Source organism: Tamandua tetradactyla, chromosome 22, assembly GCF_023851605.1.
Source record: "Tamandua tetradactyla isolate mTamTet1 chromosome 22, mTamTet1.pri, whole genome shotgun sequence".
NCBI lineage: Eukaryota > Metazoa > Chordata > Mammalia > Pilosa > Myrmecophagidae > Tamandua > Tamandua tetradactyla.
The window spans coordinates 24266872-24290386 of NC_135348.1; the positions used below are offsets into that span (position 1 = coordinate 24266872).

At 36.4% G+C, this 23515-nt stretch overlaps 1 protein-coding gene across 4 annotated transcripts in view; it reads right to left on the minus strand.

Moving 5' to 3' along the window:
- GAB1 (GRB2 associated binding protein 1) overlaps positions 1-23515 on the minus strand; it is a 167171-nt gene that overhangs the window by 44515 nt on the left and 99141 nt on the right. For all 4 annotated transcript variants that reach the window (XM_077139934.1, XM_077139936.1, XM_077139935.1 and 1 more), the window contains exon 2: positions 7865-8159. In XM_077139934.1, the coding sequence (XP_076996049.1) occupies positions 7865-8159 (295 nt within the window). The remainder of the gene's footprint in view (positions 1-7864; positions 8160-23515) is intronic.

Below are 23515 nucleotides of genomic sequence, written 5' to 3' on the forward strand. Positions count from 1 at the left end.
TTAGAACAGTAAATTTGTAAACTCATAAATCCTGATTCTTAAAAATCAATCCATGTCTGGTATTCTGCATTCTCTCAGCTTTAGCAAACCAAAACAACATAAAAATGAAATATTATTTCACCATAAAAAGGAATGAAGTTTTGGTACATATTATAATACGGATGAAGCCTAAAGATACCATGCTGAATGAAACAAGCTAGACACAAAAGAACAAACATTCTATTTGTATTTCATATATATAAAATACTTAGAATAAGCAAATTCATAGAGACAGAAAAGTACATTACAGATTACTACGGGATGGGGCAGGTGGGTGAGTACAGTAGGAATGGGGAGTGTGGTGGTTTGAAGCTGTGTACCCCAAAAAAACATGTTCTTAAAACTTAATTCATTCCTGTGGGCATGAACCCACTGTAAACAGGACTTTATGATGAGGTTATTTCAGTTAGCGTGCAGCCCAAATGTCTCAGGATGGGTCTTACTCTTATTACTGAAGGCCTGATAGAGAAAGCCATAGAGAGAAAAAAACAGAGAAAGCAATCAGAAGCTGAAAGTCTTTGGAACCCAGACGAGATGAAAGAAACCCTAGCTGCCATGTGCCTTCTGATGTGATAGGAAAACCAAGGACTGAGGCTCACTGGACGCCAGCCCCAGATCGTCATGGTCTTTTGGGAGAAAATGTTGCTTTGATGATGCCTTGATTTTGGACTTCTTCTAGCCTCAAAGACACGGGCCAATAAATTCCCACTGTTGAAGCCAACCCACTACATATCTGTTTCAGCAGGCAGGAATCAGTGCTTAACAGATAGAGTTTCTGTTTGGGGTGAAGAAAAATGTTTGGTCATAATGGGTGGTGCACAATATTGTGAATGTAATTAATATCAATGAATCGTATCCATGAAAGTGGAAAATGTGTGTGTACGTATGTTACCACAACACACATTGCTTTAAAAATTAAAACTGCTTTATTGAAATTTATGGTGGGAAGGAGAGGGAGTGTATATTACTCTTACATGTTAGTTTACCTATTTTACTAAAAAGAAGACTATCAAATAGAAAATGGCACTTGTTTTGTTGTTTTAAAGCCAATATTACGTGGGAATTTTTGAGAAAAGCAACTCAGAGTTAATGTTCTAATCTTTCATCCTGAAATCAGACCAAGAGCCTTTTCTCCCAGTTAGTCAACTGTGTCCAGCCCTTAGGCTATGTTTCCTGGCACTTGTTTAGCAGACTTAACAGCTTCCACCTTGGAGTTGTAGAAACAAAAATAAATCTGCACATTTCCAAGAAAAACAAAAGAAATTAGTCTCTTTACCCTCAAATCTACTAAATAAAAACATTCAGAGGAACCACACACAGTTCAATGAGTTAGAATTTAAAAACAGACATAGGCTGCCAGCATTCTGAGTGTTCAATAATAGCAGTGGCCACCTGAGGCAGCGGAAATAACATGGTAACGATATTTTGAGAGGTTCCTGGAATCAAAATACAGGTCAGATTTTTCCCCTTTCCTTTTGTTGTCAGGAGAAAATGAGTTATTCTCACAGGGATTGGGGACAGCTATTTTCTCAGACTGAGCTATCCAAGCATAGTGTATTTCTTCCCACTTCAAACCTGAAACTAGCATGTTAAAAAATCAACTTATATTAGTAGCCAGTTTTCAAGTCAAAAGTGGGAGTAAAAGGTGCATGGGTGGTTCAGTGGTTAGAATGCCCGCCTTTCACGTGGGAGACCCGGGTTGATTCCTGGACCATGCACCCCCCCCCCAAAAAAAAAGGTGGGGGGAAAGTATATTCAGCTCTCTAAAATGGGAAAAACTTGGGGCTCAAGGGCCAGATCTAAGTAAAAAGAAAACTACTTCTTATATTGTAACTGGCAATAAGAGTAATTTAGAAGTAAGAGATGACAAAGGGCAGAACAAAGACATTTTGATACCTAGCATGTCATACTAAACTGTATGACTGTGATTACAAAGGGTAAGGGTTCTCTGTTCAGAATATGATATAAATCTTTAAACGTGACTCTTTTAAAAAAAAAACCATCTAGCAAAGTCAGCAACTACATATGCAAAAGGAAATATAATGGTTGTCTTTACAAGACTTCTTCCAATTTTCCTACTATGTATCAAAAACAAAATGATAGAATAAAATATATTTGACTCCTTTGTACTACATAATGAAGGATAGTTCATTTTTCACTGATTTATTTCAAGACACTCAAGACCTTATCATAATATAGTCAAGACTTTCTTACAGTGGCTATATGGGGAGATGAGAACAAACTTGTGGAAAACCTACGAATTGTAGAAGTAAAAAAAAAAAAGTAGTTATTTAAATATAGCTCATGAACTAAATTTAGAAAGTGCTTGCAAATTAAAGAACATAGGGGCTTGTTTTAATAAACAGACAAAAATGATTTGTGGTGAGCACAGCTATTATTGTAATCAACTCATAGATTATAGGTATCAGATTTGATTACTTTTGTTACAATCCATCATCCTTTACGGATACGGTGAAGATGAAAAGTACGTAAACTGAGAGCTTCATTCAACCTCAATATATTTCTAATCTGTTTTACAAGGACTTGGGAGTTTTGCCGCTGTAAAGGTCATTGTAGTTTTCAAGTTCTGAAGCTTCACCTTTCCCTTTACTGGTAGAAGGTTTAGAGTGAAAAGAAAAATTGTGATTCTTATTACTAAAATCAATGAAAATGTTCCCTTAAGTACAAAAAGAAAGTTCTTAGCTATCAGTTATAGTCACAGAGTTATTCAAAATTAGGCTTCTCCTGGCCCTCTTAAGACAAAATCAGGTGCTGATTCTACCTATGATTTCTACCTATGCTTTATGTATTCTTTCTCTAGCATAGCATTTATCAAAACGTGTTGTAATTCCTGGATTATTTATCTGTCTCTTACTAGACTGATTATAAGCTTATGAGGATAAGGACTCTATTTACATACTCCCATACTATCATGCTTAAATATATATATATATTGCATTCATCAAAAATGCTAATTATTTTCAGTATTTTTTGTATGTATGAACTTTTTAATTATTTAAAATATAAAATTATTTTTATCAGAGAATTTGTAGGCTTACAGAAAAATCATGCAGAAAATAGAGTTCTCATATACCCCTTCTATATGAACACCATGTATTTCAGTGTGGTATCTCTGGGTGGCTCTTTTTAATGGATACTCTCCTACAAGACACTCATTTCCATTTCAGTAATGTTCATCATTTGTATCCTTGATTAGCCTACTCACACATACTTGCTGAAAGCCTAAAGCCTAGCAGAGTGCCTGGGAAATTCAATAAATATCTGGATGAACTAATGAATCAATTTCTAAAAGCTGACCAAGCGTTTCTTCTTTCCAGAGAGACTAATGCTTCCATATGGTAAGAATCTTTCTAAGGTGGCCAAATGAACCAGATTCCACTCCGTAAAACTTGCAAAGTAAATCTAGGATACCTGAGCATTAGAAATTCCAAAGATTTGTGAAATGAAGATGTTTCTAATCCCCCTTTCTCTTCCAGGTTGAAGAACAAGAAAATGACCCTATAATTGCAGTCATACTAACATTTCTCTGACTCTCCTAAGGCTACCCAAAAGCCTCTCATTAGCTAGAGAGCTCTAGGGCTGAAATTAATGCACAGAAGTACAAGCCTAAGCTAAGTGGCAGGAGTGACTGGGAATGAGAAAAGCAGCTATGCGTGTGTGTCTTCTTCCATCTCTTCACTTATCCTTGGATATTGGATGGTTTTGCTTTAGTATAACTTTGCCTTTGTGTTGCAGGCGTGATTAAAATAATAATAAAGAAGGTTTAAATAAGACAACTGGAGGTTGACTGTGATGTTGCCCCATCGGTTTTTAAAAGAACATGGGGAGGGCGGGCCACGATGGCTCAACATGCAGAGTTCTTGCCTGCCATGCCAGAGACCTGGGTTCAATTCCCGGTGCCTGCCCATGCAAAAAAAAAAGAACATGTGAAAAGAATTAGCTGGAGGAATTTTATTCCAATGGAAAAATAAATAAATAAGAAAATAAGACAAACTCTGGGATCTGTCCTATAACTACTTGTTGAAGAGTACTTTGAAAACTACTGCTTTTTTTATTTCTTTGCTTTGTACATGTTATTCCATACAATAAAAACATTAAAAAAATTAAAAACTTTAAGCAACAATAAGACAATGATTAATAAATTATGGTATAGCAAAATAGTGAGATCACAAATGGCCATCAAAAGTGTTACTGTAGAATATTTAATGGTATGAAAAGATGATTGAACTGAATGGTTTACTTTAAAAGGTGAAAAAAAATCTAACAAGTGTATATAACATGGTCATTTTTTTTGTTAAAACTTATAATGTATGCACAGATTAGTCTGCTCTGTGTGACACTATTAAAAAATATTTTTTGCACTTACCTAACTTTTCTATACTGTACATATATTATGCTGGAACAGCGAAAGACTAATTGTAAACTTAAAATCATCATATGAACAATTCCTATTTTGGGAGCCTTCAACTCTACCAACCCCTGAATGGGCTTCCAAAAATTAGACATGAGATTCCTTGACTGAAGAATGAACATCCTGTGAGAGGGACTCTCATTTTCTTTGTTAAATACATTTTGGAGAAATATGAAAAGAAGAAAGAGAGACAGAAGAAAACCTACTCTGCCTTTCAGATCAGCTGAATCTATACAGGCAACCAGTGGAGACACATCTGGCCCCTTTGTCCCCCCAAAACTAATCTAAGTTGAAAAGGTAGCAGGCAAAGGAAAAAGAAAGATCACAAGGAAGACAAATTATTTTAACTGAAAATCCATGACATAATGAAACTAATGTGAGGCCTAAATCCAGTAATTATCATTATTGGCTAGTTGTTAAAGAACCATTGAAAGGAGAGCTGTCTCACTTGGGACTTTAACTTTAAAACAATCCACTGAATTGAAATAGCACCTATATATGCAATATACTATAAGAAAGGGAGTAGTTTAACTTAACTTGGAAACGACAGCCCCCCATTCTCACTTAAAATGTGAACATACTTTGTAACGCCATAAAAGCAACCAAAGCCTTTATTCCACTTACAAAACAATTTCTCAAGGCTTTTGATATCTAGAGCTTCTTTTTTTTTAATTTTTAATTTTTTTTTAAACATAACAACAAAGAAACACGAACATTCTTACCATACGATCATTCTATTCTTGGTATATAAACAATAACTCACTATCATTACATAGTTGTATATTCATCACCATAATCACCTCTCAGAACATTTGTATCAATCCAGAAAAAGAAATAAAAAGAAAAAAGAAAAAAATCCATACATACCATACTCCCTATCCTTCTTCTCACCAAATACCAGCATTTCAATCTACTAAATTTATTTTAACATTTGTTCCCCTATTATTTACTTATTTTTAATACTTATGTTTTACTTGTCTGTTGATAAGGTAGATAAAAGGGGCACCAGACACAAGGTTTTCACAATCACACAGTCACACTGCGAAAGCTTTATTATTATACAGTCTTCTTCAAGAAACATGGCTGCTGGAACACAGCTCTACATTTTCAGGCAGTTTCCTACAGCCTTGCCACTATACCTTAACTAAAAAGGTGATATCTATATAATGCATAAGAAGAACCTCCAGGATAATCTCTCAACTCTGTTTGGAATCTCTCAACCACTGACACTTCATTTTGTCTCATTTCGCACTTCCCCCTTTTGGTTGAGAAGGTTTTCTGAATCCCTTGATGCTGAGTCCCAGCTCATTCTAGGATTTCTGTCCCACGTTGCCAGGAGGGGCCACACCCCTGAGAGTCATGTTCCACATAGAGAGGGGGAGGGCAGTGAGTCTGCTTGTAGGGTTGGCTGAGAGATAGAGGCCATATCTGAGCAACAAAAGAGGTTCTCTGGGGGTGACTCTTAGGCCTAATTTTAAGTAGGCTTAGCCTATCCTTTGTGGGGTTAAGTTTCATATGAACAAACACCAAGATTGAGGGCTCAGCCTATTGCTTTGGTTGTCCCCACTGCTTGTGAGAATATAAGGAATTGATGGCTAGAGCTCTTTTGAAGCACTCTAAATTGTTAGTCCCCTCCTGTTTAACCTGGAATCCCTCCTTCCCTTCTTTAATGCTACTTTCTTGGGCATTCTAGATTCCCTCATCAAGGGGCTTCCCCCACTCCACTGTGCCAACCCCTTGTGTCTGGCTAGAGAGGAAGCAGCATGCAGACCTAAAGGTAATTAGAGATTATTTTTTCACTTCAGTCCAAATCTTGGCACTGACTGTTAACATAATTTCCATTCCTCACTGAATCTCCAGCAGTCCTAAATGAGGATACTCTAAAATGTACACTTAACTTGAGTATAACCATGAAAATGATAAGGTCAAGAACTTTGATTCACTTTTATTTCTGATTTTTTACTCTACAAACCTAAATTTATATTGGAATCCCCTACATAGATTCTACTATTCACTTGCAAAGGAAAAGAAGTAGAGAAGTGAGGAGGGAATCAGTAGTCAGGACAGCTGTAAAGAGGCATCTGAAGAAGCACCCCACTTGTAAACTTCTTCTTGAGACTTCTAACCATTCAGCACTTCTTAGGTCAGGCAGCTCCAGAGCCTCTGGCTAGTTAAATGTATCTCTTCTTTCCCAAACTCCAAAGTAATTTCCTTCAGAGTTTTGTCCTAAGGTTTTCTGGCTTACTTCACAAATAGATTTATGAGTTATAAAGAACTGAGAATAAAGCTTGTTCTTTATCTCCTTTTACTGACCAAAGACGGTTGATTTTTCAATAGGATCTTTGTTACATGCAGAGAAAGTCACTGCTCAAATAAAATAATGCATATAAAGAGTTTGATACAGGGCTGGGTACATAGCAGACACTCAAAAAATGTTACTGTTACTATTACGATTATTATACCCATCTAATCCATCATCTCACACCTGGCTAAATGTAAGCACTTCTGATTTCTCTTCACATCAAGGTATCACATAGCTTCTGGAATAATCGTTGTCAATCACAATTACTGATTCCACCTGAGACTAAATATGAGTTCCCATCCAAAATCTCAGTCCCTCTCAAGATCCTCAACCAACTTTCCCCTTGCCTTGTCAGTCACAGCCCTGCTCCCATCAAATAAAATTCTACTCTGTTGGGTCCTTTCTCTTCTTAGACCCTAAACTTGGAAGGCTCTGCATCCTCTCTTTCATTTATTTAAAAATATTACTTCCTCCAAAACCCTACAATTCACAATTTGTCTTCCTCCAAGAAGCTGTTCTTCACTATCGTGCGTCCAAACCTTAATCCCTTTCTTCTTCCATGCTCTTTTTAAGATCACTGTATTAAGTAAACTTAAATGGTACTTTTACATCATGTTTTGTGACTGACCTTCATTTCTTCATTTGCTTTTCATAACTATTCATAATTTCCTTGGCTATTTTACAACTTTATAATCTAATATAGTTTTTTTTAAAACTATCATCTAGAGAATTAAGTGAAATCACATAAAATGAATTTTTATAGGTCAAAAATGGTCAAATATCAGTAATCTTGTAAGTATCAATACCTACCTTGGACCTCAATATATGTTCTAAGTAAGCATGTTTTCTTGTCATCTTCTTACTCAGGCCATTTACTTAGTTACTGCCTATTGGTTAAATCTTTCCCTCTAAAGGCTAAAAATTTAACCCCCAACTAATTAAAGAATTGTGTGGTACCCCTCCCCCAAATGTGAAGTTATTATTATGGGAAAAAAAAACATGGTATCAAATAATGGAAATAACAAAGAATTTTTATGACAGTTGCATAAATGTAGCGACTGAGGAGTTGAATAACAAAATCTTGAACTGACCTTCTTCTGTAGGATTAAACCCACAGATGTCACAAATACAACGGACCCACTTATTCATCTCCTCTTCGCTGTCTGCCACCAAGTAGAAAATCCGGTCAATAGTGTTGATATCAAAAATGTAGCTGTTTTCAAATTCTTTTTTGTTAAACGTCAATCCAGCATCGACTTGCTGACATAAATTTAAATCAATAATACGGATAGGCTTCTTGGCATGATCATTTTTATAATATTCCAAGACATCCGGATCTCCAGTTAAACGGCCACTGCGTAACACAAACCATCTCCTCTTCCATGCCTAGGAACAGAACAAAAATAACCGAATTTGAGAGGGATTTTTCAAGAAGATGCACATTTAACAAACCAATTTTATAAACGTACTGTCCTGAGAAAGTCATATGCAATGTTTTCTGTTTTCACAGGATACTCTGTCACTCTGAAAAGCAAAATAGACTGATGCTTCAATTAATTTAATATTATATATATCTAGTATCTTCTGTTAAATTTTCTACTATATAATCAAGTCCACAAACTAAAGAAGGTTTGGTTTTACAAAACATACAGCAATGGTTTTTTATGTCTGAATATCATTCCATGAAGAATGTACACAAAGATGCTTCTTCATAAGATGACATCATATTTTAAAAACCATACATTTCTTTTTTGTGGGGTGGGGCAAGGAGTGGGAATGAAAAAAATTGGATGATAAAAGCTTTCCTGGTTTCTCACCTAAAAGTAAGCAGACAAATGAACTGTTTCTGAAGCCTGTCGTTGAAGGGCTACACGGATAAGAGCCTTTATTTCAGCATGAGATACAACAGAACAGGGGTTGTTCTCCTATTCTTCCCAACAAACATATTTTGGCATTCTGGACTTAAAACTCACCATGCGTTCCATTTAAAATAAATTTTAAGTTTAATACTATACACAAAGAAGCCCGAATAGAGAAGAAGCTCAGAGGCTTCTAGGCTGTATGGAGGGTCTATGATAACTAGTCCCATATAACTGTGCTTGTATAGTTCATCTTTTTTTTTTGCATGGGCAGGCACTGGGAATCAAACCTGGGTCTCTGGCATGGCAGGCAAGAACTCTGCCTGCTGAGCCACAGTGGCCTGCCCCCATCTATAATCTTTTAAATGCTATTTTCTATCTCTTCTCTACTCAGTTTATCAATTGTCACTTTTCCCTCCAGATAATAAGGCTGATAAGATGCTAAACTCTTTCCTGGCTCAGGGACTTTGCATATGCTGTTCCTTAAATCGGGAATGTTCTTTCCCCTCCTCTTCGCCTGACTGTGACCTTCAAGCCTTCCCTTTACTGACTACTCTCAATTTGACCACCCCCAGTGTAAAAGTAGGGCATTGTTTTAGGGACTCTATTACCTTTATAATGAGCCTTATAATTCTGAAATTCAGTTGTTCTTTGTATTAAATTTGTTTAGCATCTAATTCCCTAGCCAGATTGTAAAGTCCAAGAAAACAGAGAATATGTTTATTTTATCTGCTATTACAAACCCAACGTATAGCCCAGTTCCTGACATACAGAAATATTTGCAAAACAAATAAAATAAAATTCTCCTGATAACACAAAGATGTAAAATTTTTGAGAATATTATATTACATAAAAGGACCACAATGATTAGAAAGGACTGCTTACAATTAAAACCTCTTCCACTTGAGAAAAAAAGAGTTCCAGTGCTGAACATATAATAAAATAAACATAAAGGTAACTTTACCAAATCACATGCACAAAATACCTGGGGTAAATGACAAAAACAGAAAAGAGTAGAATGTGTCCTTTTGCTACAGCTAGCAATCATTTTTGGTTTCCTGGTCAGCTAAAGCTCCCCCTACTATTCCTCTGCTTCCTTGTTGAAATGATATCGTTAATATTCAAAAGACCCTTGGAAACAGCCAAGAAATGAGTCATAATAAAGCAAGGTGCACTAAATATATTGGACTAGTGATTACAGAGGCTGAGTAGACACTGTACAAGAGATGAACTCTGAAAGCAGGAAATTACAGCATTAAAACATAGAATTTAGCCAAGCAGCACCTGCCACTTATTTATTTATTTTTAACATGGTTCAAATGTGAGTGTTTGTCTCAGTCACAAAATGAGTCACTCTCATTGAATCTGGCACAGATTAAACTGGAAAACAAAAGCAATTACATAAACTACACACTTTAATAAGGCAGATACAAAGGTTCTCTGGATTACAGTACAAAGCACAATTTAGCCACAGAATAAAGCTTGATGCTTGACATGAGAACTGACATCAGCACCCTTGCTAATCACAGCACAAAAGCTTCTCTATGTTTTGTCAAAGCACAAAATGAGCCCACATAAACCAGTCTTTGTTATCTGAAAATATCTCGGATTCTTAAAGTTTGTCCTATTTTTATCCTAGCTGCTGCACGGGTAGCCCCACAAAGAGCTGCACACTGCCTCACCAATCCTGCAGACAAAAGGGGCAAGTTTTCTAGAAACTTTCAAAACCAAATACCCAAAGCAATTTTAAATAAAATCCATATGAAAAAAATCACTATTAGGCTTGCCTTACAAGCAGGTTTGCTGAAGAGCAATTATGCAAAAACTTATTTTGTTGTCATTTCTGATATTCAATAGTCACTTCAATTTGAAATTGAATAAATGATGCAGTAATTTGACTTCATCAGTAGGTCTGCATCTTAAAGTAGCCTAAAATACCATATGTTGACACTAGTGTCTCAAGGTTTCTAGGTCAACTTTGGCTACTACCTAAACACTAAAAGAGGTCAACGTGCACAGCTGCATAGACCCCAATAGAAATAATTTCAGATCAGAATGTCAAACTAAATATGCATAATGCTTCTAATTTTTGCATTTCCAGGTACCCATTACCGATGCCCAGAGACTGCCTACTGCTTATAGCATAAAACCCAAGCTCTCTCGCAGGGCATGCAAGGCCTCTGAGCCCCTCCCTTATCTCTCCAGCCTCACTTCTTGCCTCTCTCAGCCCTCCAGCTACATCAGAAATGCTTGCAGTCCGCTTACACTCTGCTCCACCTTGCTTCTGCCCCTGACATGCTGTCCCTAAGTGTCCCCTCCCCATCCACCTCCCGGATTCAGCTCAGACCTCTTTGTGGCATCATCCCTGGGCTGGTCCCCTTTGAGCTCTCTGTTTCCATCTATCCTATTTATGTGTTTGACACCTTGCAAATGAGTTTCTTGAGGGCTGGAGCCATGTCTTACTCATCTTACACGTTCCCACTGCCTAGTATCAAATAGATATTCAGTAAATGTCTGCAAAATGTGTCCATCAAACACCTTGAAGCAAGGATAAATATATGAAAATTCTCACATCACCTATACGTTAAGGGGATATGGTCATGCCTGCAATCTGGCCAGTCCATTTACAATTTGATTGACAAGAATTTTGGCATAGCTAGCTGTGTAAAAACAATAAATTAATTTGTTTTTCTAAAACTCTGTAGATGGGAGTGATATTTTCAAACTTCCTTCTTAAGTACTATTCTTTTAAAGACACTCAATATTTAAGTAAATTACATATGCTAAATTGAAGATAGACTTGTCATACCAAAGGCAAGCCTAAGAGAGGCTCATCACGACACCCTGCAGAATATGGCAAGAAAGTACAGATGGATTCCCATTATTTAGCAGAAAAAAAAAATCAATCTAGATTAGCTCCAAACCATTATCTACAAAACTATTATTAAATAATTCACAAAATTTGCCTAATTTGCCCAAATAGCAAATGGGTTCGGCTCTGCAGAAAATCAATACAGAAAATCAAAAACTAAAACATTATAACTGCCACATACTTGTTTTCTGAGTTCCCTGTGTTACTGCCGATGGAATGTATGCCTGTTGTAACTCTTGCCAAAACTCCCTGATCACTCCCCTGTACCTTTACTGAAAGAGCTAATTATCAAGGAAACAGCCTGTATGTGAGCAGGCAAAAGAGGTCAGTGCAGTATAGTGGTTCTCAACTCTGACTGCATATTAGAAATATCTGGAGAAATGAACAAAAATTGATTACTGGGGCTTCACCTTAGACTAACTAAATCTGGGTGGGGTGGGGATGTCAGGCCTTGCATAGAATAGGTATCTTTAAAAGATTAACAGGTAATTCTAATGTGCCACCAAGATTGAAAACCACTAGTCCAATCAATAGATCAAATTAAGCTTCTCTTTAAAATAGAACTCCAAAACAAACAAAAAACCCATTCACAGATCCTTTCAAGTTTTTGTCCAGTTCATTATCTTCTCACACCTTCTGCTCTTGCCACATCTCCCTTCTGTTTTTGTTCACTTCTCCTTTCTGCTACTGAAAAAGTAATTTATTCTTCAAGATTCTTTCCAACTTCCCTGCTCCCTTCTGTTCCTTCTCTGGACACTTAGCAATCAATCAAGAACTGCCCTGAAATGACTCTTGCACTGCTGTAGAACAGGCTGGAACAGTCTGCTATATTACCGTTTATACTTCCAAACTTTTCAAATACTTATGAATTACGTTTCCAACTAGACATTAAGTTCCTTGAAAGCAGAGACCATTTCCTAAAATTTTTTGTTATCTGCAAAAGCACTTCATCATAAGCCCTCAAAGTATCCACTGATGAGATGATTTTCAAGTTTTCTGTTCATTAGAATGATGGCTGAGAGTCAGTGAACTTAAATGAAAATATCTCAGGAAAAGAAAAAAGTCCAAAGTTGTCATTAGGGTAAAGTCCAAACTCCTTTAATATGAAAGCATACAATGTTCTTCAAAAAGCAGATTTACCTACCTCTCCAATCTCTTAACTCTACAGACTGCTATAGTCATGGCTCTTTCACTGCTCTATGACTTTGTATATTTCGTTTTGTTTTGTTTTGTCCTCAAACACTCCATAAGAAACACCCTTTCTCTACTCATCTTCAAGACCCAGCTCAAAACCTCTTGGAAGCTTTCCTCAAGCTTCCCAGAGCTTTAAGGATCTACTCCTTTAATATCTCCTCACACATCTCAGAAGTGACCCATTAAACAAGCTCAGGAACTTATAGTGCTTAAGGAAGAACTCTGATCACTGCTTATAGTTCTCTTGAGAGCTACTGAGCCTTAACAAACTTTAACTTGACCAGATAAGATGAGGAACAGCATTTTCTGCATTCCTGAGCCAACTGCCCTTTCTCCAAGAAACATCCCTACTGCAATTGTCCTAGGAACTTTTAATTTTCAAATCTCTTTAAAAGTATTTTATAACTGAATAGGAAGGAAAAATAATTACTGTTCTTTAGTAGATTTCAAAGTTTATGCAAAATCTCAGAAATGTGCAAAATGTTAGGGTTAAAAATATGTGGTCATAAGATGAAAACACTACTTCCAATAAAAATAGGTTTCATTCTAAATGCCATCAGCAGAGTAACAGTTAAATAAATTACAGGATATCTATACAATAACAATATGAAAAATGTATATATATGAAAAATGCCCACAAGATATTATTGAATAAAAATTAAGTTGAAGAATGTACATATGATATGATTCCATTTTTTCTGAAAGAATTATGCCATGCAACATAAACAAACTATACATACTTGTATGTTTAGAGAACAGGTCTGGAAGAATATAAACCAACAGTGAACTGTGGTTAATTCCATGGACAGGAGTCAGAGGGGGCCAAGCAAGTTTCATATTTGTACTTTATATACTTTAGTATAGAATGATGACATTCTTTCAAGGATATTCCATTTATTATTATAATTTTTAAAATATTACATATTTTTAAAGATTTTTATGTATGGAAGAATTATTTTCTTATTACTCTGCAATCGGTGAATGAGTTTAACCTTTCTTTTAAATATAGAATTCCGGGATACATCTGGAAGGAGCCTTAGCCAGGAAATAGCTTAGACAAAGTATAGCTACTTTGTTTTAAAAGCTGGAACTCAGGGGTTTTAAAAAAAAAAAGGAAAATTGGGAGCACTTAAAATAGAGGGACAAATCTCTCCTTCTCTTTCCTCCCTTGAAGTCTAGTGGTTCACTCATATTGCTTTAATTTTTAAAAAAAATTTTGTTACTAAACAGTATTATGTTTAGATACGTAATATCTAAAATAGGAACTTTGAGATTACTTTATAACAAAATATTAAATTTTCATAATAAAGCTACTATAGTAAATAAAATAAAGAAAAACAAACTAACCATGAAGCAGGGACAAAAGAAAACTATTTGCTTTAAAACACTTGAGTTATTTTCCAGGAAGCACCATCTTTTCTCATAGAGCAAAATAAGGAAAAAACAGGCTCGGTGGAAGTTTCCACTCCACTGGCTCTATCATTATGATCATCTGTTCCAAACACACACAAGCCTAAAATTTCCTGTTTTCAAACTATTGTCACCATTTTCTCATCTTGTGCTATCTGTGCTAACTTTAACTTAGTAATATAAACAAAAGAATATATTGTAAATAATGCAGAACAATGCCTAGATGTAAGCTTAAAACTGTTTCATTAACCTTTTAAATATTTGCGTTTACACACATTGGCTCAATCAAAACAAATTGGCTGGAATGGAAACAATTTCATAATAGCAAAATTAAAAATATCAAGCATAACTCATAAATACTACAGTAACTAGAAAAAATTTCAGGGAATTTGAATTGTCAGTAAGTAGTACACATAATTCAACTGCAGAAATCACTGCTAAACTGATACCTACCTCAAAATCTAAGCATAACTCCTACAAAGAACAGACGAAAGAGTAATGACAAGGACGCCTTAGTGTGTGGTATACACAGAATGTTTTTTAACCCTTTTCTGGGTCACGGGCCACTTTGAGAATCTGATAAAAGCAGTGGAAGTTCTTCTTAGAAAAATACACACACAGAAATGATATTGTACATGCTGGCGGGTGTTTGTGGGACATGTTAAGAACCCTACACAGAACAGTTTGGTATGACGCTGGTCTGCCTCGGACCCCAACCAGGGAAACTTAGTTACTAAAATTCTACAGAAAAGTAGTTCACCTCAAGAAGATAACTCTTAATTATGGGACAGGTTTAGTATATTCTTGCTTGTAAGTAATGTAGTTTCTCCCACCACATTCCCAATTGTCAGGGCTAAGGGGACTTGTTCTAACTGTGGATACTTCCATGGCTTCCTGACCTCAGAAAGTAGGAGGCTGAAGAGAGTCCAGAGCCTGGCTAGGAGTAGACCCAAAATAAGCACACGATGTTTGGGTGACTGGGGAGGAAGGCCTGGGGTGACAGCATAGCTACATCTCTGACGGGAAGAGCACCTGCCTTGGAGCTCATCTGATCTCACTCTTTCCTTACCACAGTGTGCAGTCGAACCTCAAATCAGGGTGTGGCCATAGGAAAACTGGTAAGGGAATCCACTCCACCTCCTGGTACAGGCATACAGCCTGCCTCTGGTCTAGATACAAAGTAGTTTTGGTACATGTGCAATCTGGCCAATTAGAGACTTGGGACGGGACCTTCAGTCAGTGAAGGGAGCAAGTATGTACCTGGAGACAGAATCTTTGAAACAGGAGGTGGTGTAAATGTCCAATCTAGCTGAGTACTGCAAAAGTACAATAAAGGGCCATGGGTATTATCACAAGCTTTAAAAATGCTCACGGTCACGGAGTTATTAATTGTACTTCTAGGAATCTAGCCTAAGTGAAACACAACTGAATACCTAGGTACCAAAAATATTCAGCACAGTGCAGTTTATACTAGTAAATATTTGAAACAATATAATATTCAACAGTAGGTAGGGTGACCAGCCAGCCCAGTTTTCCCAGGGCTGTTCAGCCTTTAGCATTTAAAGTCACAAAATCCCGTGTTGGGGACTGATTAAATTATGATACATCCCCATAAAGAGGTCTCATATAATAATTCAAATGATGTTTATGAGTGGCATCTTAAAAGGTTTCCTCCATAAGTAGATTGGCGAACGATGCTGCATACTTATGAACGAAGTTTGTGCTGCTTCAAAAAAGAACAAGGTCATGAGGCATGCGACGATGTGAATGAACATGTGGGGACAGCCGGTGAGACAAAATAAGCCAGAAACAAAACAACAACAATGGTACGGTCATCTTTAGGAAACGCTTATAAGAAAACAGGGGCCTAGACGGTAAGCTTTTAGAGCAGACACATTAAATCCAGAGTGGTGACTATTATTTCTGGATTTTGAGAGGCTGTTTGATATCTATAACCTGATATTTAGAGATAAAAATGAAGCCGAACAGGTTGGGGTTAAAGTAATTCAGAACATACGGGTAAGAAAGACAGTGTCTATATTTTAGAACCGCACATACTCTTTGAGACCAATGGAAGAAAGGTTTATTTGATCGGAATTGAAATTTTCTATAGGACAAAATCTGATTCAACCTATCTGTATAGCTCATTTGAACAACCAAAACATAGGGAGCACAGAATAAGAAAGAGGGCCTTTAATCCTGTATAGATTATTGTAATGCCTGGAAACATCCTAGTATATATTAAGGAGATAACAAAAAAGTACTGGCAAAGTCCCCTGAGGGAGGGGAGAAAGAATATAGAACTATTAAACTTTACTATGAGGGAATCCCCTGATACTGTGTTAAACTTTAGGGACACCCAAATCAGCAGGCCACGCCCTCGATCATGAGGCTCTTGTGAAGCTTATGTAGGTTGAGGAGAAGCTTAGACTACCTATATGCATGCCTAAGAGTTACTTCTGGAGGACCTCTGTTGTTGCTCAGATGTGGCCTCAGTCTCTCTAAGCTGAACTCTGCAAGGGAAATCATTGCCCTCTCCCCTACGTAGAATATGACATCCAGGGGTAAAAGTCTCCCTGGCGATGTGGGAGGGACTCCCAGGGATGAATCCAGATCTGGCACTATGGCATCAACAATCCCATCCTGACCAAAATGAGGGAAAGAAGTGTAATTAATAAAGTACCAGTGGCAGAGAGAGTCCAAATAGAGTCAAGACACTACTCTGGAGGTTGCTCTTATGTAAGCTTCAGGTAGATCTTGCTATCTATCATAACCTGCTGGCTCCCAACCAGGACCATTCCAGCCAATCCTAAAGAACACTTAGGGCAATGTATCAGATTCCACAAGGGTTCCGGGTACTAGAGTAACTTTCCAGAATCCTAAAACCTCCAGATGGGTCACTGGTCCAGGTAGGTCCTGAAACCTAGCCCAGACTCTCTAAAACATCAGATAGTTCCATCTCCCTACCCCAAATTAGTGACAGCCCCTTCCAATATGAAAAATTTAGAATTGCCATAGCCTATACAACCCTACAGAGAGGGATGGAAAAATCAAAGGTGAGGATGGAGTTATACATAAAAGATAGGATTTAACAAATGAATATGAATGCTGAATCATTAAATTGATATCTCTTCTAGTCTTTGGTATTTTAGAGTAGCTAGAAGTAAAAACCTAAAATTGTGAAATTGTAGCCCAGGTCAAAGTCTGAAATATGTTCTACAACTAATTGTGGTGCTGTGCTTTGAGGTTTTATAGCTCTTTTGTATATAGTTATTTTTCACAAATAAAGAAGGAAAAAAAAGTTGATTGTGATGATAAAAAAAAATATTTAAGCCTTCTAGCCTCCTACATTCTGGAGCAGCTAGAAGGAAAAATCTGAGAGGACTGTATGGCAGCCAATGACAAAGCCCTGTAACTACCTGCTGAAGAGTCCTTTGAAAAATACTGCTTTTTTATTTCTTTGCTTTGTATATATGTTATACTATACAATAAAAAAGTTTTTCTCCATGATTTGCAAAATTTCCAAAATACTGAGTGACCATGACAAGGAACTAATCTCCTCATCTGGAATAAGTGGAATCCAGGGTAAAGGAATACTGACAACACCTTCCTGTTTGTTTTTCTGGTTCCTCTGGTACCAGTGCCTGGAAGAGCTGACTGCTCCTGGGTGTCCAAGCAACTTGTACAAACCTCTATCATAACACTCTCCCCTTGTATGTCAATCAATCTTTCGGAGCTGCTTTTCTCCCTGTTTTATTCCTCTTACATCTGAGTGCTTACCATAGTTCAAAGTGTACAGAAGACTGGGCAGCTAAGAGGAATGTTTGATAACTGTTACTTGAATAAATGAACAAACGAATATCTCCTGGTGACCCTGATGATGTTCTTTACTACTACAGTGAATCTTCAGGTATGATGGATGATACAACAAACTAAGAGTAGGTTTCCTTATTGCTTTTAGTGTTCAGCCATGAACCTTATCAAATCTCTATTCCACAAGCCTCAATCAATAAGAAGCAAAACTAACCTATTCAAGGAACAAGTCAATATGAGCCAGTGGACTGGAACCATACTCAAATGCTAATATTAGGAACTTTCAATTTCAGACAGAACCTACAGTATTAGAGGGTTCATATACTGTGGTTATAAAACATTTACTATTGTATATTTACTTATATACAGTTTTATACATATATACAGCATTGTTGTGTGTGTGTGTGTGTGTGTGTGTGTGTGTGTGTAATGACACTCCAGTCTCTCAGATGATAAAATGTAATGTCATCAGGGCAGTGTGACGGTGGCTTGGCAGGCAGATTTCTCATCTGCTGTGCCGGAGACACAGGCTTGATTCCCGTTACCTGCCCATGCAAAAAAAAAAAAAAAAAATGTAATGTCATAAGAGAGGATAAAAGCAAAATGCCATGTGCTATCAAGGAGTATGTCACTATACATGCTTAACTGATGAGCAAGACATGAGAACATACTTATATCCTATTGTTTATGAAGTAGGAGATTGATACTACATCTCAAATTAAAGGTACAAAATTTTCCAACACAGATGCAAATCTGAGTTGCAGCTTCTAGGTGGTGCTAGCCAACAGCGAGGATGAAAATAGCTGCAAAGACCATCACAGTAGCTACTAGCTACATGTAGCTACTGAGAATGTGAAAAGGGGCTGGTGTGACTGAGAAACTGATTTTCTAATATATTTAATTCAAATTTAGCCACATGAAGCTAGTATCTATCATATGGACAATGCAGTTTTAAAAGCTGTTTCTTAGGCCTGAAGGAGAGTAACACCAATCACTGAAGAGTCTGAATCTTTATATAATAAAATCCCAGTGAATGTTTAAATTGTCTAGTGCTACTATAAGCTATTATGCCTGCGGTCCTAACAAGTATGTGAACCTATTTCCTGATTTTACCGCATTTCACAAACTTACTCTGACTACAAATTCATGTCCTACCTATGTTGTTGTTAGCGATTTCTTTTGAAAGAACATGCTTGCTTACATAAATTGAAATTATTTTTAAAACATAATACCCATAACAATCAGGGATTTTTTTTTTAAATGAAAACTTATCTTTCATAAAATCAACAGCTCTCTAAATTCTATTTCTTGTTCCAGTAACCAGATATCCAATCCAAAACAATTATTTCTGGGGTAGACACTAGTGTTTTGGGCCCAGCAAAACGTACAAAAGCATTCTTACCTCTCCACGTTTCTTACCAACATTCACAATTCACAATAAAATAAAACATTGGACTACTCAGATTTGGATCACACTTAAAAAACACATCCATATTAAGAATCGTCAACTTTCTATAATTAAATTTATATGTAACAAGCCACAATGATGCCCAATATAATTCTCTTCTCAACATATAACTCATTCTAAAGCTCTCAGAACAAAAGCTACGTGACTATGACTTTTCCTTAGAAAGACACGCATCCATAGAGAGATAAATTATGCATTCTGAAGTCTGACAAAACACATTAAATACAAGATGCGAGGGAGAATAACTTCCTCCAAGAGAACTAAATACAAAGCTGAAGGCAATACAAAAATTGTTCTGCAGATAATGATATCAGCAGTAGGATTTCTGATGTGTGTGTGGCAGGTTTAACCCAGCGCTGGTCATATCTCCTCCCGAGTGAGCACAGGGGGGAAGGGGGGTGTCACCCTTTCCTAAAGCATGATTCTTCAGGGAAAACACTTTTCATTCATACAACATGCAGAAAATGATCTCATCGTACAAGAAAAGCTTTTGAACATTTACCTCTTTCTCTTTTCAACAAATCCAAGTGCTATCTTGCCCATTCTATGGTGTGTCAGCCCTAAAAATGAGTCCGTCTTTCTTTTTCCTGTCAACTTTCCATCTCATTCTGCTCCACCCAAACCTCACAACCTTTGGCCAACAGGAAGTAGACACAATGGACTGAAAATAACAGTGGCTGGAAGGATTTGTATATGGATGACTTAATGCTTGAGGACCAGGGAAAAGGGTTGGGGCAAAAGAAATAGACTTCTGCAAGAGGGAATAACAGTGTCATTTAGCAGGACCCGGCTCATCTTGAACTCCAAGCAAGACTGCTCTCCAAAGTATATAGTTCATAAATGATAATATATATATATATATATATATATATTAGTGCATGTATGTGTACAGCAATATAATCACTGATATATGGATGTACCACATGCAGCTGAAGCAAGTTAGCTTGTGTACTCATCTACTTAAACACGTGAGAAACCCTGCAAGATCATCGGAACCATTCACAAAGTGCTGGCCTCTGCGGTAACAGGATGGACAACCGACTGCGTCTGACTTGCCAACTTGGAAGTTCACTAAAGTCTGCAAAAGCTAAAAATAACCACACAAACATGTTTACAGCATTTCAAAAATACAGGATCCACACTATCTTCTAAATATAAACCTGGAGTTCAGAGTTCAGGGATTGGCTTTGGGTTTTCAGAGACGTCATCAGAACATCCCACACTTTACCACAGAAATTCAAATTTCAACTTTACTTTAAATATACTATTGCTGGCATTTAACTGGAGTAAAGGAGGAGTGGATTTGGAAATGGGGAAGGTGACTAGGAAAGGAGAAGACAGTGCCTCTTCTACTTAATTAGAGGCCTCAGGATACCACAAACCTCCAACTCTTCATGGTGGGATCTGACCTTCAAGAAATATAGTAAGGGGATATATTTTGTATTTTTTCACTCAAAACATCCATTCTCTAACCCCAGGAGAGTCCCTTCTCCCTTCCTTATTCTTTCTCCCTTCCTTGTTTAGGACTAAAGATGCTGCTGTAACAGGTAAGTATAGAAAGGAAGTGAAGTAGAATGTATGTATATATGTAAAAGCCCCACTGGGATGTGGTATATGAGGATCAGCTATACTGAAAACTGGTATATGAGATCAGTTATGTTGAAAACAACTCTAGTTCTTGTCCTGTCCCTGAAAAGTGACATAACTGCAAATAAAACATACGGAAAGTTTTCCAGCTAAAAACCATAAAGTTAGTACTATCAACTGAGGCTCCTGGGACAGCTGCACTGACTATCCTCTGTCTTTAATTCTAAGAACTGTTAAAAATTTAGCAGCTTTTAAAAAAACTAGAAAAAGGAAAACCTCCAGCATCAGGCTTAACTCTAAACTTGCTTAATGTTTTAAATTTCAAACCTCTGTACCCCTTAGTTTAAAGTATTATGGTAGAATCCATATTTCTGGAAGTTAATCCAATATCTAAGACAAGGTGTTCTCTGGAATAAAATTGGATAAGCAGTGTGGACATTTTCTTTAATACTGTATAAATAAATAAACTACTAGCAACAGTGGAGTCAGCTAAAAAACTAGGGGGAAAATATATATATAATTCCACTGCCATCAAGGAAAATCTTTATTTTTCCATACTCTCGTTTAATCTTTATATATATATATATACCTACTTTTAAATATCTACCTTTTTGAATAAAGATGAGAATATCTTTGGTTTCATGAGTCACACTTTTAGCTTTCAGAGGCAAGTTTAAAATTTTAATTCATTTATTTTTCACTTATTGTGATTTTTTTCAAGTATTGCTAACCATACTAGAATTAAGGAAGTAAATGTGAAGCCCTCTCTTCTTGAAATTCTTTCTGAAACCCCATAAAGAAAATGTATTTAATGATTTGTAAAAACACAGATATTAATTTACTGTAGGTTTTCTAACTTACCACAGCATCACAGATATATTCTAGTATTGAAGATATTTAATTATAATGCAAAGAATGTCCTGTTATGCCTGTTCCAATTCAGTACAGTATGCAGTTGGTGCTCTAAGCAACTAATGGCTAAAACTAATGTATAAAATCCTTGCTTGACAGAAATGCTATCATATATGTACCAATTATGGCACTCTCATACTGTTTGGACTAATTTAGTAAATCCAATACATGAAAAATTTATTCCATAAAAAAGAATCCCTTGATATTTCAACTATGTTAGGCATTGTAACCTGAAGATTTTCTCAGAATAAGTATCTTTACTGCTCAGTCATTTAAATTTTTATACTTGAAAAATTAAAAGACAAGGCAACTTACTTGTAGTTATCTACACGAACAAAGGGTGGCTCCAGTAGCAGAGAGAAAGTTCAGGAGAAACAAAATATTCCTAGTTAAAATTTGAGAAATTTAAAAAAAGGAATGAAAATATAAAATCCCGTATTTTGCTAAATAAATGACATGAGAAACAGAGCAATGGCATTTTCACTCCAAGATTTCAATAAGGTTTTGTACCCTTAGATTGGCTGTATTATAAAGGACTTTTTGATAACTGGACCTGACGCTCAATGGAGCAAAGAAAAAGGAAAAATAAAAAAAAATAACACTCTAACTAGCCCCCTAAACATGGCATACATTAAGAGGAGGAGTCTGAAATGCCCAATAAGTTCATGAAGAGATGCTCAGAATCACTAATCATTAGGAAAATGCAAATCAAAACCATAGTGAGATGAGATATCACTTTATACACACTTAAGGATGGCTATTACTTGAAAAAAAGGAAAGAAAAGAAGTGTTGGCAAGGATAGAGAAAAATTGGCACGTTTATGCATTGCTTTTAGAAATGTAAAATGGTACAGCCACTGTGGAAAAAAGTTTGGCGGTTCCTCAAAAAGTTAAACATAAAATTATCAAAGAGCTAGCAATTCCACTATTAAGTATATGCTCCCAAAGAATTGAGCAGGGACTTGAAACGGGTATTTGTACATAGCAGCATCATTCAGAAGAGCCAAAAGGTAGAAACAACTCAAGTATCCATTAACCAATGAACAGACAAACAAATGTGGTATATCTATCTATCTATCTGTCTGTCTGTCTGTCTATCTATCTTAGAGTATTATTCAGTCATAAAAATACATGAAGTTCTGATACATGATAAAACATGGATGAATATTATGCTAAGCGAAATAAGCCAGACACAAAAGAATAAATATTAGATGATTCCATTTATATGAAATGCCTAGACTATGCAAATTTATAGAGACAGAAAGTGGATTAGAGATTACCAGGGGTTGGGGATAGGGAGAATGGGGAGTTATTGCTTAAAGGGCACAGAGTTTCTATTTGGGGTGATAAAAAATATTAGTAATGGAAGGTGGTGATGGTAGCACCTTGTAAAAATAATGCATTGAATTGTATATTTAAAAATGGTTAAAATAGTAAAATCTGTTATATATATGTTACCGCAATAAAAGAAGAAAGCACTTGATCCCTCACTTACAATGAAGTCCCCACTCCATATGGCATTTAATCATTATTAGCAATTTGAAAAGAATAATCAGAAATAAAAACTACCCAGAACTACAGCCATCAAGAATCCCTTCTGATTTCTCTCACACTCCAGTCCTTTCAC